The sequence below is a fragment of the Falco cherrug genome, chromosome 2 (assembly GCF_023634085.1).
Source record: "Falco cherrug isolate bFalChe1 chromosome 2, bFalChe1.pri, whole genome shotgun sequence".
Classification (NCBI taxonomy): Eukaryota; Metazoa; Chordata; class Aves; order Falconiformes; family Falconidae; genus Falco; species Falco cherrug.
Genome location: NC_073698.1, coordinates 68,973,968 through 68,991,084, shown reverse-complemented (window position 1 = coordinate 68,991,084; position 17,117 = coordinate 68,973,968). Strand labels below are relative to the sequence as shown.

Below are 17,117 nucleotides of genomic sequence, written 5' to 3'. Positions count from 1 at the left end.
CTGCAGGGACGGAGGAAATGAAGGGAAACACCGGCAGGCAGCTGTGGGCTAGAAGGTCCTCTGTTCAGACTCTGCGGAGAAGTACATATTAGCTATTTCTTTATTGTGGATACAAGAAATTTCTGAAATGTCAGAAGGAATCTCTTTATTTCTTTTTAAAAACAAAATAAGCTACTGAGAAAATACACAATCCTGTAACTGCATTTGCTTTTTTCCCCACTCAGCAGCTAAAATAGTACTTGAGAAACTAAAACTTTTATTTGCTCTTTATGTACAAAAGCATAAATTAAATAAATGGGGAGAAAATACTTAAACACATACAGACTCCCCAGAAATATCTGGTCATAGGAATAAAATCACATCATCCCAAAAGACGTGAAATTCTGCTTTGGGATCTTAAAATATCAACTGTACAGATTATAATCATTATCTACTCTGCCCTGCTGAGGCCGCACCTGGAGTGCTGTGCCCAGTGCTGGGCTCCCCAGTTCCAGAGGGACAGGGAACTACTGGGGAGGGTCCATGGAGGGCTACAGGAATGATGAGGGGACTGGAGCATCTCCCTTGTGAGGAAAGGCTGAGGGAGATGGGCCTGTTTAGCCTGGGGAAGAGAAGACCGAGAGGGGATCTTACCAATAAGGGCGAGTGCCAAGAGGACAGAGCCAGGCTTTTTTCAGTGGTGTCCAGTGACAGGACAAGGGGCAACACAAACTGCAACACAGAAAGTTCCACCTGAACGTGAGGAAGAACTCCTTTACCTTGAGGGTGACGGAGCCCTGGGACAGGCTGCCCAGAGGGGCTGTGCAGTCTCCTTCTCTGGGGACATTCAAATCCACCTGGACACGACTCTGTGCAACCTGCTGTGGGTGACCCTGCTGTAGCAGGGGCTTGGACTGGGTGATCTGCAGAGATGCCTTCCAACCCTGACCTTCCTGTGATTCTTACAAAATGCGCTTTCACAACCCTCTAATATGTGTTTTCTTTCCCTCCTTAATTTCTAAAGAAAAACATTCACCTCTGCCTCCTCAAATTTTGTTTCCAAAGGATAAAGGTGTCATAGAAGTGGAGCTTGGTAAGTACAGACTTTATATTGTTTTTAAATTGACATTTGGTGATGGCCTAGCAAACATGGAGATCTTCAAGAAGATTTAATGATGAAACTTTTTGTAACTGTTTTGCGCCACGTTTACCAGATTTAATTCACCCCAGGCCCAGTGGTGTGGCGGTAGATATAACTGATGAGTTATTTAGGCATAAGCAGAAATCTAAGGGGATTTAAATAACCAATTCTACCCTCTCTGGAACACACTAGGAATACTCACACAATCAATTATTACATCTTGGCTGAAGGGGTGGCAGCTTCCATCCACTTCAAAAAGGGCTTTATCTAAATTTCTTGAAACCGCTTGATGATACCCTTAAGAGGGAAGGATGGACTGTTCTTGCAGCTACAGATACTCCTTGTTACTTTCAGTCTCTGTGTGGAGACAGGGGCTGTGTCTCCTTTGATGAATGAAGGAGAGCAAAGGACTGGTTGCTGGCCCTGAAGCTCAGGAGCACTGCCTGGCTCATGTCCATGTTGGCTAGCGTTGAGCAGACTTGTCTGGTTGGAAGATACTGGGAGGGCTGAAAGACAGGACCAAGGAATGAACTTAGAAATAGCAGCTGGAGAGCCTGTGATGCAGACCTTGCTCCCTGGCTGCCTTTCATTTAGGACTGTAGATGTTCTCAGTGATTTAGATTCACCCTGCGTAACTTGTGGCATCAGAGCAAGGTGTTTGTGGTAGGACTGAGAGCCCTTTGGGGTTTCTGTGTAGTCAACAGAGAAAGGTGGACCTCTCCAGAAAGCGACTGAGCCCATCTGAAACACAAATAGGTAGGCCAGGATGCCTGTCTCCCAGGGCAGGTGGGGTGAATCTGGGCCACTGGGAGAAGGGATCGCAATTACCACTCCACTGCTTCTGTCCTACAGCCAGACTGCTCTGGTAGCAAGTCCTGCAGGGGCTCAGGACCCTGCCTGAGGTGCCACGTAACTGTGGCTCAGAGACATCGCATTGACTCGCATTCCCATTCTTTGTTCCTCTTTCCCCCAGTTGCTTTGTCACTCAGAATTAGATGGTCTGTGCTCCCAGACTGCCTTTCTCTAATGAGACGGTCAGTCTCTAGTGCTCTATAGGCTCTGCCCACCCCTCTGGAACAGTAAGTAACCTGGCAGTGCTTGCATGGAGCAAATGCGCTTCACGTTTAAAAACCATTTCCTGTACTGGTCATATTGTCTCCTATTTGCAAAAATGAGGGGATTGCTCCATGCTCCCCAATATCAATTCAGGATGTAAGTCATAAGATTTGTTAATCTTATCTAAGCTCTGCTTAGATGCAGATTTACATGGAAATAATTTAAAGTGTTTTAATTATAACTTCTTCTAGTGCAACAGTGACTCTTACTTCGGAATAAGTATTTCCTAATGACAAATACTTATTAAGTAATTTCCTGGTTTAGTTTTGCTTGGACTGGTTTACTTTACTTTTGTCAGCTTGAATAAAATCCAAGGTAAGACTCTGCACACAAGACTTATGCAAAATAGTATATACTGAAATCTAATTATGTTATTTCCATGTACATTTATGTGTAAACCAGCATTTACTTTTCATGTTCTCAATAGTTGATTATATGGGTTAAACATCATAAGTAAAGTCTACATTGCCTTCATCACAACAAATATAAATAATTCCTTTTGTAATCCTTGGTGTTGTATTAGATCATTTGTTAAAAATCTCATTTTATTATTTTTTTCAAGTCTCTTCTATGCATCATTTTTTCAGCAGTAGTTCAGAAAAATATGCCAAAATTGTTAAGGCAAAACTCACAGGTGGTATGAAGATTTGTAGAAAAAGATTTTATGAGGAAAATAAAATTATACTTGTTTTTCATCTAGGAATATTTACATCTGTCTGTATCTTGATTAGGTGCCACTTTGTCTCTGAAATGTCAGGCCCGCTTGGGGATTAAGAAACAGGCATTGGCTTCTGTCACATGGGATGTAGATAATATTCCAGTGAAATACTTAGGTTTGTCAAGATTTCATGAAAAAACTCATTTGTAAGTACATATAACACAGAATAATCTTTCGCCTATGCAAACTATGCTTAGCCGTTAAAGCCAACAGTACCAGCTCTTTCTCTCTTTATTAGTTTTGAAGGACGTCAGCACGAATTTTACAGAGAGACCGCTTTACTTATTACTGAAATAAAAAAGGAAGATCTGCAGGCAAATTTCACGTGTGTAGCAGTGAATGAAATGCAGAACACAAAAGTCACAGTGACGTTACGACTCAAAGCACAATATGAGGGTAGGATTTTTTCATTTTGTTTTCTTATATGTTACACTCAGTTTGGAATACGTTGGTCATTTTATTTTATTATTTGTTTCTGTTAGTAAGAAAGTTTCAGTTAGTGAGAGGGAAAACCAGCCTGCTTCCTTCCTTCACCAAGCCAGTGGTGAAATTCTTATGGCTTCATTAGGTCATGAAAGTCCTTGGGGTAAATTCTGCTGACAGGGGCATTACTCAAATGATGTCAGCAAGAGACTAAATATGCAAAGCAGAACCGTATCAGCCCTGTGATAATATCCTGTTTCTAGGATATTTCTGTGAGAGGACAAATTCCCCTTTCCTTGAAGGCAGGCAGTTCACTTGGATTTGAAGCACACTGGTATAGCGCAGTCTGCTCTACAAAATACTCAGGCTGTAGAGGACCCTCTGCAGTCGAGAGTCGGTAACGGAACTGACCTCTCCTTTGGTCGTCAGTGTTACAATGCATTGTGAGGAGCAGAAATTCATCTTCCTTTGAGAATCAGTCTGTTGTTTCTGGTGTGGAACTGTGGCAGAAAATAGACAAACTTTAAAAACAAGAGTTTCAGCAGGTTTGCCAGTTTGCTTGCCTTCACGCCCATAGCACATCCGTGGTAGTGCCTTGTTTCCTGACTGAATGTTAAGTGGCATGCCTAAGATGTCTGGCTTTGTCCTTTGTTCACTTTGTGCCACACAGAGGTGTGAGTAACACTTTGAAGGCTTTCCCTTGGTTTTGTTTTTAAATTCGCGGTTCTAGTAATTTCTGCCAGAGAAGGAAAATCCAGGGCAGTAAACGTTGGGGGCTGGGATGATCTTTAGCTCCTATCAGAATTTTATTTTAATAGGGATAACCAGATCCCTAAGCACTGTTGCCAGCACCGCTGAGTGAGATTCTTATGGCATAAAATGCTGTTGTGTCTGAAGGCACAACATGAAGCTGGGATCAATGGTTTCCTTTCTTATCTCTTCAGGTATGCTGAACAACCAAGGAGAACATCCAAGGCCTTTAATGGGGATTAGTTCTCTATAACAGAATGGTGGGAAGGGTAAAATCAAGGGTATTGTGATCACAGGGTGTGCACAGCTCCATGTCCCACAGTATTCTTGACAGTTTATAACTTCCTACAGGATCGTGATGTCAAAGCATAGACATATTTCCTTGCCATAGCCTAGGCTAGAAGGGATGTAGGTGAACTGTAACAGATGGTGGGTCAGCAGAACAGCATTGATTCCCCCAGAGGAAGGCTGCAGGAGATGTTTTGGTTGGATATTGCAAAGTGAGTGCAAGCGTAGCATCACTCAGGAAGCTGGAAGCCATCAGCTCTGCGCTGAAGTATCTGGGTGTGTGAGCATGCCTGCAATGAGAGGGAAGGAAACTGAGTAACAGTTCCTGCTTGCTCTAGTTCAGGCAATACAAGTCCTTTTTCGGCCCCATATTACAAACTAATTGAAGGGAAGTGTATACTTTGTATTCTGTATTCATACAGTGATTCATGGAATCTGATTTATGTAGTAGACAAATCTTATTTTGTTTTTTATGCATAGGTTTTCAATAAATGTTCATGAAAGCGTTTGACTGTGAAACTCCGTTTTGCTGCTGCCTGTTTTACGTGGATATCTGTTCCCTTCTCCTTGCTGCTGCTATTGTCGAGAAGCCTGCTTCTGCTTTCAGCACTGTTAGTGTAAGAAATGCTATCTCCAGAAATGGTTGTGCTCTGTTTTAGTTTTCTTTGCTCACTCCTCACACAGCTGAGCAACATTTATGCTAAAACAATGACAGCTTGCCTCTGAGTATAATAGAAATGCTGTAGGGTTTGCTTGTGCCTCTCATCCTATAAATGTGTAATAAAAATGTGTACTCTCCTTCCTTTTGTGTTTTGTTTGTTTATTTTTAATGGGGAAAAAAGTTGTTCTGTTTTTTTTTTTTTAAATGTGATTGTTCCTTAGTGTTTCCCACAGTACAGCTTGTGTCTGCTAGCTACTATCCTGTTAATGTTCTTTTAACACAAGTTCCTGCTCTATATTCTGATTTTTTCTCCCCAGGGTGTTCAGTATGGGTTACATTATCATTATTTGCAGCAAAGAAAGAGGTGAACAGGTGTTGTGCCACTTACTTCTCCAATCAGTCTGTTTTGGGGGCATTTGATGAACTAGATAAATAGTGTTTAGCGGCACACTGAGGAAGCAAAGATGCTGTAAGAAATTGCATTGGAGCTCCTCTGCGTTAATAACTGTTCAGTCTTACAGCAATAAACTCTTTTCAGAAATCTGCTGAATGAATGATTTGGCTCACTACATGGAAATTTTCCATGGGAAGCACGAATTAAATTTATTTTACTAAATCATAAACAAATACTTTAAGTTCTAATTCACAGTTAACAATATCATTATAGTTAACCCTAACAATTTGCTTTGATAACAATTGTAATCCACATAAGAATAAAAAACTGCCAGAGAGGAGCGACGAGAAAAGGAGTTTTTTTCACAGTCAAGAATGGTGAAAACTATTTGGTTTTGTCTCTGTGGAAGACAAAACCACTTCCTTAATACTGCCAGGTACAGATGTCATTGGTAAAGGTGCTTGACATTCCACAGAGGAAAAGTATATTTTCCATTTTAGGGAATATATTGTGAATACATGTATGTATTCACATATGTGTGTGAAGAAAAGTGCTGTATTGTGAGAAAAGTGTCTGTCTCAAGTGGCTGTCCCAAGTGTCTTTTCACTTTTTAAACAAGAAATAAATGCTGTTAAGCAGCTGCTCAGCTCTTTAGAAATCAGCTGCATGACTGAAGTACCTCAGTTATCAGGAGTAATGCAATGCAGTCAGCTCTTTTTGGTGTGATTTGGTGCTATCCAGACTATGCACACTATATCCTTTAGACACAGAAATCAGGCATTTTTTCCTTTGTTTTAAGAGAAGAATTTAATGAGGATTTGGCTATGAATTTTGACAGTCTTTGCAGCTATGTTCTCGCCTCCATTAGGAGGTACTAATGTCCCTGCATATTTCAGCTGCATCTGCTGCTGCATTCAGAGATTGTTTCTGCTCCTGCTGAGGAAGATCTTCGGTTTTTTCTCATCCACCCCCTGCCTAGACTTTGATCACCCCCAGTCAATATGGAACTCATCCTCCCACACTATTTCTGATCCTTTATCTCCCCTCTTGGCCTGAAACTGTTTGGTATCTTCTGACTCCTTCACCATTTGTTCATAAACACATTCTTTGTGTCTCATAATACTGCTTTATAGAAAATATAGGCTGTGTCATTTCCTCCAGATCCTTCAGCCCTATCTCTCCCTTTTTAATTCCAGAGACAGCAGTTGTTCCAGATTTTACATTCCCTCTCTGCCACAAAACATGTCCTCTCATGTGCTCTGAGATCATCTGCATAACTTGTGTGGTATGCCTCTGGTCACTGTAAGGCTAAGGAATTTGTGACGACTTCTGATTCCTTTTCCTTCCACCTTTTGTGACAAAAATGTAGTTAGTCTTGCTGGACACCTGGCAAGAGACAGTGACTCTGCCTGCCAGACTGATCCCAACTGCCCTCACAGCTGCTTGGTATCTGTCATGCTGGAAGATGCCACCTCTCAGGAATGAGAAAACTACTCAGCTACACTGTTCACACCAGTTCAGCTGCAGTGGATCAGTGTCGACAAAAGTAGCTCTGCTGGCAGAGGGAGGGAAGCTGTTAGCTCCTGAGACAGAGGCAGTGATAAGTAATTGGAAAAGCACTGGAAGTGTTAACTCCTTAGTCTGCTAGCAGAGCTGGGTCAAGACAGGAGCATCCCTTCAGTATCCCCTTTAACCTGTCTGCTAGGGAATACGCAGGCTGGCTGAATACCTTCCAAGTCCTTCTGTTTTTCTTATATAAGCTGCCACTGTTTTTTTTTGTTCCTTATCTAGATTCAGGGGTCGTTAAATAACTGGAGGTAGCTTTTCATGTGTTTGACACACAAGTGTCATCTTATTTCTCCCTGAGCATTCCTCAGTTCTCATTCACAAGGAAGTATAAAATGCCCAGAGAACCACAAATGTTTCTGGTGTGACTCCTCTTCTCTGGACAACATCAGAAAATCCAGTCATTTGGAGCAGAGTTAAAGTTCAGCCCGGAACATCAGCTCTGTTCTTCCTCAAAGATATTTAACACTGAACCTAACCTTTTGACTCATTTTTGGTAGATGGATGTGGACAGGAATTCCAGACTCAGATCTCTGCCTTACTGTCTGAAGTTAATCCACCTTAGAAGCCAGAAAAGTTATAAAAAGGGTTGTTCTTCCAGAGTTTGTCAGGAAATTCTTCAAATGTTGCTTTCTGACTTGTTTTCTCTGGCCTCTCCAATATTATTTCTTGGAAGCTGATAGTTCTATACTCCCATTGGCCTTGAATATAAATAAATAGTATTAGAAGACTTTCTACCCCTGAAATCTCTTCCACTAAACGGTGCAGCAAAGTCAAATAGAGCAACAGGACCTGTCCAACCTTGTTCAGGACCTCAAAAAGTGACTTGTGTGGCCCTTGCCTCCATTATGCTGAAGATAGTTGATTTATTCCAGAGAAACGAGAGGCTGAGTCAGCCTTACTGGGAACTGAACCAGCTCTTCCAGGAAGATGCTGGTGGGGTTCTTGTCTGATACTTTGCAAGCTGTATAAGTGCAGGAAATTTATCACTTCTTTTCCAGCCTTGGTCTAATCAGTGCAAAACCAAATGTAAACTGCTTTTTAGGTTCATGCTTGCAGAAGTTGTTTGAACCTGTTTCTTCTCTAGATGTTTTAATAGATACTTAATGTGTTAAAACAGAAAACAGTGTTTGAATGTGGCAAGCACACCGTCAACAAATGAAACAATAAGAAATAATGGCAATCTCTGATGCTTGGGTCATCCTCACCAGGTAGTGGAAAAGGTTTCCTGACTTTTTTCTGTCTGTTTGTGTGTATTGACCAGGAAAATGGATCAAATCATAAAATTTGGATGGGTCCACAAAGACAGAGTTCCTTCGTGGGCATCACGTGACATTGTTAAAACTAGAAAATGGCCAAAACACTATAAAAGTAACTGGTTGTTTTCTTGCCCACTTCAATCTTACTGGAAGGTGGCTTCCCCAGGTCTCCTAGTTCTGGTGAGGTATGCTTCATCATATGCCTGATGTTTCTTTCTCCCTTTAAATGGCAAAGAAAGAAACAGGAAGAAGAGTGTGAAAATCATGTAAAAGTTACCTTGCATCCTACCAGAGGAAAGGGAAAATGTACTTATATGCTCTTTATTTATATACCTTTGCAGTGGAATTTCTGAGATGCTAATATTTTTAGGTTGCCTCCTTAAGTTCTACTCAATGCACTGCCTTATTCAACACCTCCTGGAGAAGCCAGGGAACATGTACATTTCAATATAAGACACTCTTCACTACTAAATATTTTATCTTATTTCATTCGCTTAGTGCCAAGTCCAAGTGAAAGCTCTGAAATTTCTCCTAGGTGGTGGTCAATGCCTGGTAGCTTATTTACTGGCTGCATACAACCTGCGGCATTTTCCAACCTGTACTGCTGCTTATTCTGTAGAAGAAATTGAGACTGGCTTTTTAGCCTGCTGGCAGATGCACCTCCTCATGTGCCAGGGCACTGCTGCAGCCACGTGTCTTGTGTTTGTTTTGCAGGCAGAGGGAGGAAAAGCCCTGAATGTCTGATCCCTGTTCAGAATGCACAAGGCCTGGCTTCGTGAAGTTGCTACCAGTACATATAATCACCCTCCATGGGTTGAGATGCTGTGAAGGGTCTTTACAGTGAGGATGCCAGAGCTGACCTCCATGTTTTTATTGCCAGGATGCTTACGTTTAATTTTATATTTGGTCAACATTCAAAGGAACATTTGTTTCCTCAGCTAAGATAGTTCTGAAATTGCAGCATACCTCAAATCTCATTGTAGCACTGAAGGGGTACATGCTTCCAGTGATATTCCAAGCCAGGGCATTGCATCTGGCAATTATTATGTTTGCTATACCATAGTAAAATAAAAATACAGGTAGGTTCTTTTATGCAGATGTGTACACAATCTGGATGTTTTCATGTGTATTTGTTTGGGGGTAAAAGTTCATCACCTAGTCTGATCCCTCTGGGGGTGTATTTTTTAATCCAAATCATTTCAGTGCTAATAGTTAGAGAAAGTCCCCAAAGCAGCTACATTATTACGACTGTAGGATGATGAATTGTCATGCTGGGCAGGAATAATTAGGTAAAGAAGCTGGACTGTGAATGAAAAGCTCTTAATGGATTTAGTCATCAAAGAAAAAAAATGTACATGGAACTGCTCTGAGTCTACATTTTAAAACCAAGTGCAGTAGATTATCAAGCACACCTTTCATGAGCTTAGGAGCAAGTTTCTACTATGAGGCAATTGCCATTAATCTTCCCTCCAAGGGAATAATGAATCCTTTTTGTCTAATTACTGTATGAAGCCTTTGATATTTTAATTTCAAAGTTGGCTATCTGGAATTCATAGTAAATTCATAGTGGAATCCTGGGTGAATTCAGTATGTCCATGACATTGGTCAGAAGTATCTTCTTCAGCTTTATGGCTGTAACAGTCTGTGGATTAAGCTTCCTTCTTTCTAGTTTGGAGAGACTACAAAACAACCTTGCTTCTACCTCCACTGCCTTGCTACAGCAGAACCAGAGGACGCATGTGTCTAGATTGACTTTTGCTCTGTGAATCACAGAACAAGAGGAAAAATGGGCTGTTACAGAATGGCAGCTGTCTGGGTTGTGATACAAACGTAACTTTCCCCTCAAAGAGTAATAATCACAGACTTGTCCTAGGCTAGCTGTGTGCGTGAGATAGCATAGAGCTGGTGACTGCCATCCTTAGAGAATCATAGAATCATGGAATCACAGAATGGTTTGGGTTGGAAGGGACCTTTAAAAATCATCTCATCCAACCCCCTGCAATGATCAGGGACACCTTCAACTAGGTCAGGTTGCTCAGAGCCCCGTCCAACCTGACCCTTGAATGTTTCCAGGGATGGGGTATCTACAGCTTCTCTGGGCAACCTGTGCCAGTGTTTCACCACCCTCACTGTAAAAAATTTCTTCCTTGTATCTAGTCTGAATATATCCTTGATAAGTCTTCATCTCTGTGGTGGAAGTGGTTAAATTCAAGAGCTCTTCCATCAGGGAAGCTGGAACTAAAGTGGTGGCTCCTTTCTTTCACAGTTTTCCTTACTAAACATTGCTGGTTTATGCTCCTTGACTGTTCTTCAAAGGAAAATGCAAGGGAGAACATCTTCTGTCTCTAGCACAGTTTATTTTATTTTTGTGACCAGGACATGGTCTATTTTCCTGCTTGTTTTGTGTACTTTGTTCTTATCTTGCAGATTTCATTATTTGCACGTGTTTCTCTGTACCCTGTTTGTGCAACCATGCCAGAAGCCTCTGCTTGTCCTTTTATGAACACATTAAAGTTGTCAGGCCTAGGCTTAGATGCCTTAAAAAATGCTCAAACAATGTTGCTGGTTGTGTTATTAGCAGTTTACAAAGTTACAGAATACTTACACATCCTTGTCAGCTGTGGTATTTAATAAGTAGGTCTGGATTCAGAAGAAGTAAATATTAATTATATACTGCTTAGTAGGCTTCTAGTTTAGGGGTCTCTGTGTTGGCTACACCAGCTGGGGAAGGAAAACGCTTTGTTGACTCTGTTGTGAGCTCCTTAAAGTTGCAACAGAAGTAAGGATATGAGAGCCTGAGGCTTCAGACCGCAGGTTAACTTCTCTATGGCTAACAATATATTCCTCTTCTTTGCAGGGGTTCTTCCTAACGTCCTCTTGATCGTAGGATCTCTAGTTCTGCTAGTTGCAATAGCAGTATCTGTTACACTTTATCAGGCCTTCCGAGTTGACATTGGCCTATTGTATCGGGAGATATTTCAGCCCTACCCAGTCAAGGACGGTAAGTAAGAATTGAGCAAGAAAGTTTAAAAAAAGGAAAAAGACAAATCATATGGAAATGGATTAATCTGATAGTTGCATACTAACTGATACGACATCTGAGCCTGATCCTTTGCTTTCTTATGCCTTCTGAAATGGTTTAGATAAGAGGAGACATAGATAGCTTTGGCAGTGCTCTACATTCCCTGGTTTCCTGGGTTCTGTAGTGATGTATTACAAAAGGGGGATTCAGTCCTGATTTCATATTTTTTAAACAAAAATATTGGCCATGAACCATTGAATGACAGTGAAAACATGATTTGCAGTGCTATTAACTGTACTTGTTATGCACTCTCTAAAGCAAAGGAACTGGCCTGCTGGCTAATGTGTTAATAGGCATGTGTTAGGGCATAACTAAAAAACTAAAACAGTTTTTATAAGCCAAAGAGAAAGGTACCAATATTGTGGAAGACACTTCTGGGGTGAATACATCCCGTCCAACTTTAGGGGTGGACTTCAGATCAAGGTTAAGGTATCAAAATTTAGTTGCATGCAATGAAGGTTCACACATGCAAGTTCTCATCATAGACATGAAACCTGAAGACCTGGGGCTGAGCTCAGCTGTCTAACCATAAGCAGCTAGTGCCATTGGAGCTCCCTTAGGATTTAAGAGAGACCTGAACCCCTCTACAGTGGACTGAAGGACAGGCAGTGCCCAATGACACTATGTGGTACATGTTTTTATGTGACCCAATCCATCTCCTCATCAATAAAATCAACAGAGCTAGCCAGACACTGGGACCTTGTGTCAGTGGTCCAAACATGGGCATCTAGAGTTATTTGGGAGGGTGAAAAAAACAGGCCACGTAACACATCTGCCAGATGTTGCAGACTTCTGAAGCAGGTTCTGCAGATCAGGCAGGGTACCATGAGAAGTCTCCAATGGCACTAGGTGCCTACGCTTAGGCAACTCGCCTGCGCCCCTGGCATTTGTGTGAGGCTAATCTGAATCACTCTAGGCTTCATTAACTGCAGTGGCCCGTTCTCCACTGATTGTAGCTGGAGTGTAGACTTGTAGCTTTCATTCAGACTTGTAAGTTTACATTTTTTAAATCTGAAGCCGACTCTTACCACAGATGCCTGCATGGTAGATATCTACAGCTGATCTAGTTCTTTATGTTCTCTTTAAAGAGGAAAGAAGTATGCCTTTTAGGGCCGTTTCCATTTAAGTATATTCTGTGATGGAATGAATCAGACTCTGGAAATGGCTATTTCTTTGTTATTGTAAGGATGGTCTGGACATGAACCTCAGATACCAACAAAAGAAGGGATATGATCACCTCTGCTGGAAAGAAAGAAATGAAACATTTGGGATTAGAAAACAAATGTGGTAATGGAAAACATATTTGAGAGAAATGAAGAAAAAAGCAAAATACATATTTCATTTTGTACTTGATTCTGTCTGTAAGACTACATCCTCGGTAACAGAGCTTTTTACTCACAAGTATGATGTGTCATGGGAATGATGAGAAATTTCTTCAAGGTGGAAGGATTTAAATGGAGTGTCTTGTCCCGAAAGACAAAGGGTGTTAACAGCCCGTTGTATCACTGAAATAACCAATGCTGAGCTTCATCTCTATTTCATGCTAATATGCACTGATCAATGGAATTCTTAGTCTATATACTTTGGGATACAGCCTTCACTATGAAAAGGTCGGGTTCTGCAAAGTTACAGACACATAGAACATAATAATTGAGCATGGAAAACACCAGATGTGCACAGTCTTTAATTTTCAAACATGCGTCTGATGATATACATTATTCAGGTTAGCAGAAACTTTTACTTGGATCTGTTTCAAAGACTGATGTTTTTATTTCTCTTTTAGCTTTTACAATAAACAGCTCTAATTAATCTTAACATAATACGCTTTCTTCTTGTTTCGCCTTACAGATGGGAAGATATATGATGCATATGTTATTTACCCCAAAAGCCACGCCAATGAAGCTAATTTTGTGGAATATTTTGTTTACCAAATCATGCCTGATATTCTAGAAAACAAATGTGGATATAAACTGTGTATTTATGGGAGAGATATATATCCTGGAGAAGGTAAGTTTCAAATGAGATAATGCACTGAATGACTTGTCAAGCTTAAGCAAATTGTGGTTCTAGTCCCTTCTAGGGGTACAGGAGGTCCCTTTACGTTCCTAAGCTTGCTGCTTACCTCCTTAACATCTGTGTGTCTGCTCTTTCAGGCAGGATGACACAATGGCACTCTGAGCTTGCCAGTGTGCTAAGAAAAGCAAGCTACAGGGCAGGGGCACAGGTTGTTTATCACATTGGGTCATCCAGGAAATGTGACCCCAAGTGTGACTCTTTTAAAGATACACCTGCTCTTTGGGTAGTGTAACTCTGCACAGCCATTATCTGGGCAAAGCCACAACCAAGCCGTGTGTGAGCAAGCCTACAAGACATGAAAGAAGAGAAAACCACAAACTAATTTGAGTAATCAACCTTACTGTTATCACTCAGGGTTTTTCAATCTGTTACGAGGGTGTTACAGTCACAGGAAGTTCAGCTTCTGTTCACTGACATGACCTACTTTCACCTCACACAACTCCCAGTGCTAATCCAGGAGAGAGCTGGTATTCTTTATTCCCACTTCCTTGTCTTCCAGTCTGGAATCATGTTAATTAATCTGTGCTAATTTCCATATGGACACCTCTACACTATCTCTTGTGATTGCTGTCATCTAAGTGCTATCTGCTTTCCTCCAGAGCTGACTTGTGTGTTTATCTTGTGCTGCGGTTATTCTGTGGATCAGATCTCTCCCGGTCAGTAGGCAGACCTGAAGCCAAAGCTGGCACATTTTCTGTTACACATTTCTGAAATCATCTGCATTGAGCCAGGTGTCATTCATCCGCCTAGAGCTGGGGCTGAGATCTTTGACATCCTTCTCTTCTGAGAGCAGCGAAAGTGCTGCCTGGCCTTGGGAAAAGCCACCGCAACAAGAATGTCAAAGAAGCTGCAAGAGTTGCTGAGCCAGACCATTCCCAGATCCGGAACAAGGAACTAACAGTAACTCACAAAACTGTCAATGACAAAAACTTATGCCATCTCTTCAGATGATTAGGGACAATGCAATATTGTGTTATGGGACAGAACCCTCAAACTATGGTTTATGGATGCATATTCTGAAGAAAATGGAGCATGGCATGCAACTGAAGCGAAGACTGTGGGACTAACAAGGGCTCTAATAAGTTGGATGAAAATAAAGACATTTTCACTGTATGAAGGCATGAATGGGTACCTATAACCCAGGAGTGACAGACAGAAGACTGACTAAGCCAGCCTTGGACAGTGAGTAACTTTTGTTTGACTTGTTTGGTCTGACTTAATCAAAAATCTAAAAACGGCCTGAGCATCCATCATTTTTCCTTTTCTCTTCTTGCCTACTTTCTCAGCCTTCCGCTTTTCTCTTCCTTGCCAACTTTGATGCCCCAAAACGCTGCCGCTTTGGTGGAAAAGCTATTCCAAATCTGCCTGCCACTGGGAGAACTTAAAAGTTCTGTGCTTCCATGCAGATGGACTTTACCCATATGCTCCCCACATTTTCTGTTCTCAAACCTTTTGTTACCCGGTTTCCAATACAAAGCCTTGCAACTAAAATATGCTAAGCAGAGTAAACAGGGAAATGCCACTCTGAGTAATTGTGATCCTTCCTGATCCTTCCTGAACATTATCATAGTATTTGATGAATCACTGTAAAACTCCATGTATTTCCAGGGGAGGGGAACCATCATGCTGAGGATATAAAATGGAATAATTATTTCAAGATGTGCTTATGACTCTTGGTTCCACAACAAAGCTTTGTTACTTGAAACTTATGTTCTTCCAGAAAAAAGGAAAGTTAAACAGAATGATTCAAGTGACAGACAGCATTACATAGCTGTTGGACTCCCATTATGCTTCCCTAAACCAGCATTCTTTTTGTTTCCTGGTCTTACTGATTAATGGCATTTTCTACAACCTAACAGTTGCCTGAAGAGGTGCAAATGCAAGTATTACCCAGCAAAGCAAAAGTTTTCACCAACATCACCTTCTACTCCATTCTTCTCATGCCTGCCAACTGCATTCCTTGCTGCATAATCTAACCAAATGCTGCTGGAGCTGCTGTATCTGTAATATGCAAAAACACGAGCAAATAACAAAGGACTGATCACACTTCACAGGAGCAATGTTCTGCTTAGCCAAGGGTCTTATCTTCAGCAGTTGCCATGGGCAAAGGACTGGGAAATAATTTAAGAGCAGTGCAAGCTTATATTATACTTCCACTAATGTACTCTCCCAGCAGTATGTGGACTTCAGATGCTGGAATTTTTGTATGTAATAATTGCTGATGGATTTTTCTTTCACAATATTTTCTGTCACTTTCTGAACTTATATAAACCTATAATATTCACAAAACAGGTTGCAATGAATCCCTAGGTTAAAGTATTTTCAGCATGCAGAGACCTATCTTTCCTCTTGCTGCAAGTACAGCATCAGAAATCTGGATGAAGAAGTAAATACTTCCCCAGGTCAGTAGTCTTTCAGTCCTGAGCACAATGGACAGCACCCCAAAACTGAGAAAGATTTTTTAAAGTGCTGTTATTATGGGAACTAAACATACAACAGTAGCTGCTTACCTGAATTTTTCTCACCTTCCAAAGGATCTATTCTCCTAACATCAGGAAGATTTAAGGAAAAAAAAAGAAGAAAAGGAACGGAGCTTGAATTGGTGAACATCACTGGAAGATTTAATGAACAAAAAAGAAGAAAATGTAAGGAGCTTGAATTGGTGAACATCACAGAAAGGCAAAATGTTTCCATAGAATAGTCTCAGAGACAAGAAATGGGATGGAGAAGCCTTTGAAAGTGTTCCCTTCCTCACCCAGGAGCTGGAAAAGCTGGGCCTCTCTGAGACTGAGAGGACCTTTGCAATGGGCTGGCAGCCCCCAGCAAAGGAAAACAGGAGCTGGCTGATGACATCTGCAAATCAGTGGCTTTGTTAAATAATTGAATTTCCTTAGCTCCACTCCCACCTCCTTTCTTTTGGCCCAGCATCACATGCTCCCACCCAAACAACTCCAGCTTTCATTCTACAGACCACAGGAATCTCTTCTAACTGGGGGTGATGTTTCACCAGATCTGCGGTCTTCCATAGACAACACAGTAGGTTATCAAGAAAAGCAGCTCCTGGAGGCTTGATGTGGAGCTTACCAAGCTGGCCCAGAAATTTCTCCCATAGCAAGCTGGCTTTTGAGTTTCCTAGGTTCAACACCTCCAACATCACAGTTTCAGTTGCTGTTGATCAGCTCTCCCTACCGTGGCAGTGGGAAAGAAAAGCACCTTTAGTCATGCTGACATACAAGTGCCCTGCAAGTCTGGATCCACCCCAGCAGGGTGGATGCCAGCTCGATGCACAGGTTAGTATATAAATTAGCATGCTATAGCTTGGGAGAATTAACAGTCCCTCTGCCAGCAAGTACATCTCTTAGAAGCAAGTCACTCAAAAGTCTCCAAATGACTAGTTTTCATGGGTAAGTATTGCAGGATCAGTCTCTAAAGCACTAAACTTGGTAGAACATGATTCCTTACCTGGAGACTATTGGTCAAACAAAATTTGATGCAATCCAGATCTACAGAACTTGACCCTAGGTTGCTGGATTAGAAATTCCTAACAATACTTAAGAGCACTGAAAATATTAATGTTTCAACCAAAGAAAATATTTGAAAGGAAAGCTTTGTTTTTTTGTTAAAAAGCAATGAAAATGAAATGCTTAAACCCAAAAGAGTTTAT

The 17,117-nt window shown here is 41.3% G+C and overlaps 1 protein-coding gene across 3 annotated transcripts in view; it reads left to right on the top strand.

The window, feature by feature from the left end:
• IL1RL1 (interleukin 1 receptor like 1) overlaps window positions 1-17,117 on the top strand; it is a 30,895-nt gene that overhangs the window by 12,123 nt on the left and 1,655 nt on the right. For 2 of the 3 annotated variants that reach the window (XM_027813420.2, XM_005444779.4), the window contains 5 exons: window positions 1,004-1,072; window positions 2,968-3,100; window positions 3,193-3,350; window positions 11,153-11,296; window positions 13,226-13,384. In XM_027813420.2, the coding sequence (XP_027669221.1) occupies window positions 1,004-1,072; window positions 2,968-3,100; window positions 3,193-3,350; window positions 11,153-11,296; window positions 13,226-13,384 (663 nt within the window). Of the gene's footprint in view, window positions 1-1,003; window positions 1,073-2,967; window positions 3,101-3,192; window positions 3,351-4,895; window positions 5,033-11,152; window positions 11,297-13,225; window positions 13,385-17,117 lie in introns of those variants that run through there. The other variant, XR_003562478.2, reaches the window with a different exon arrangement.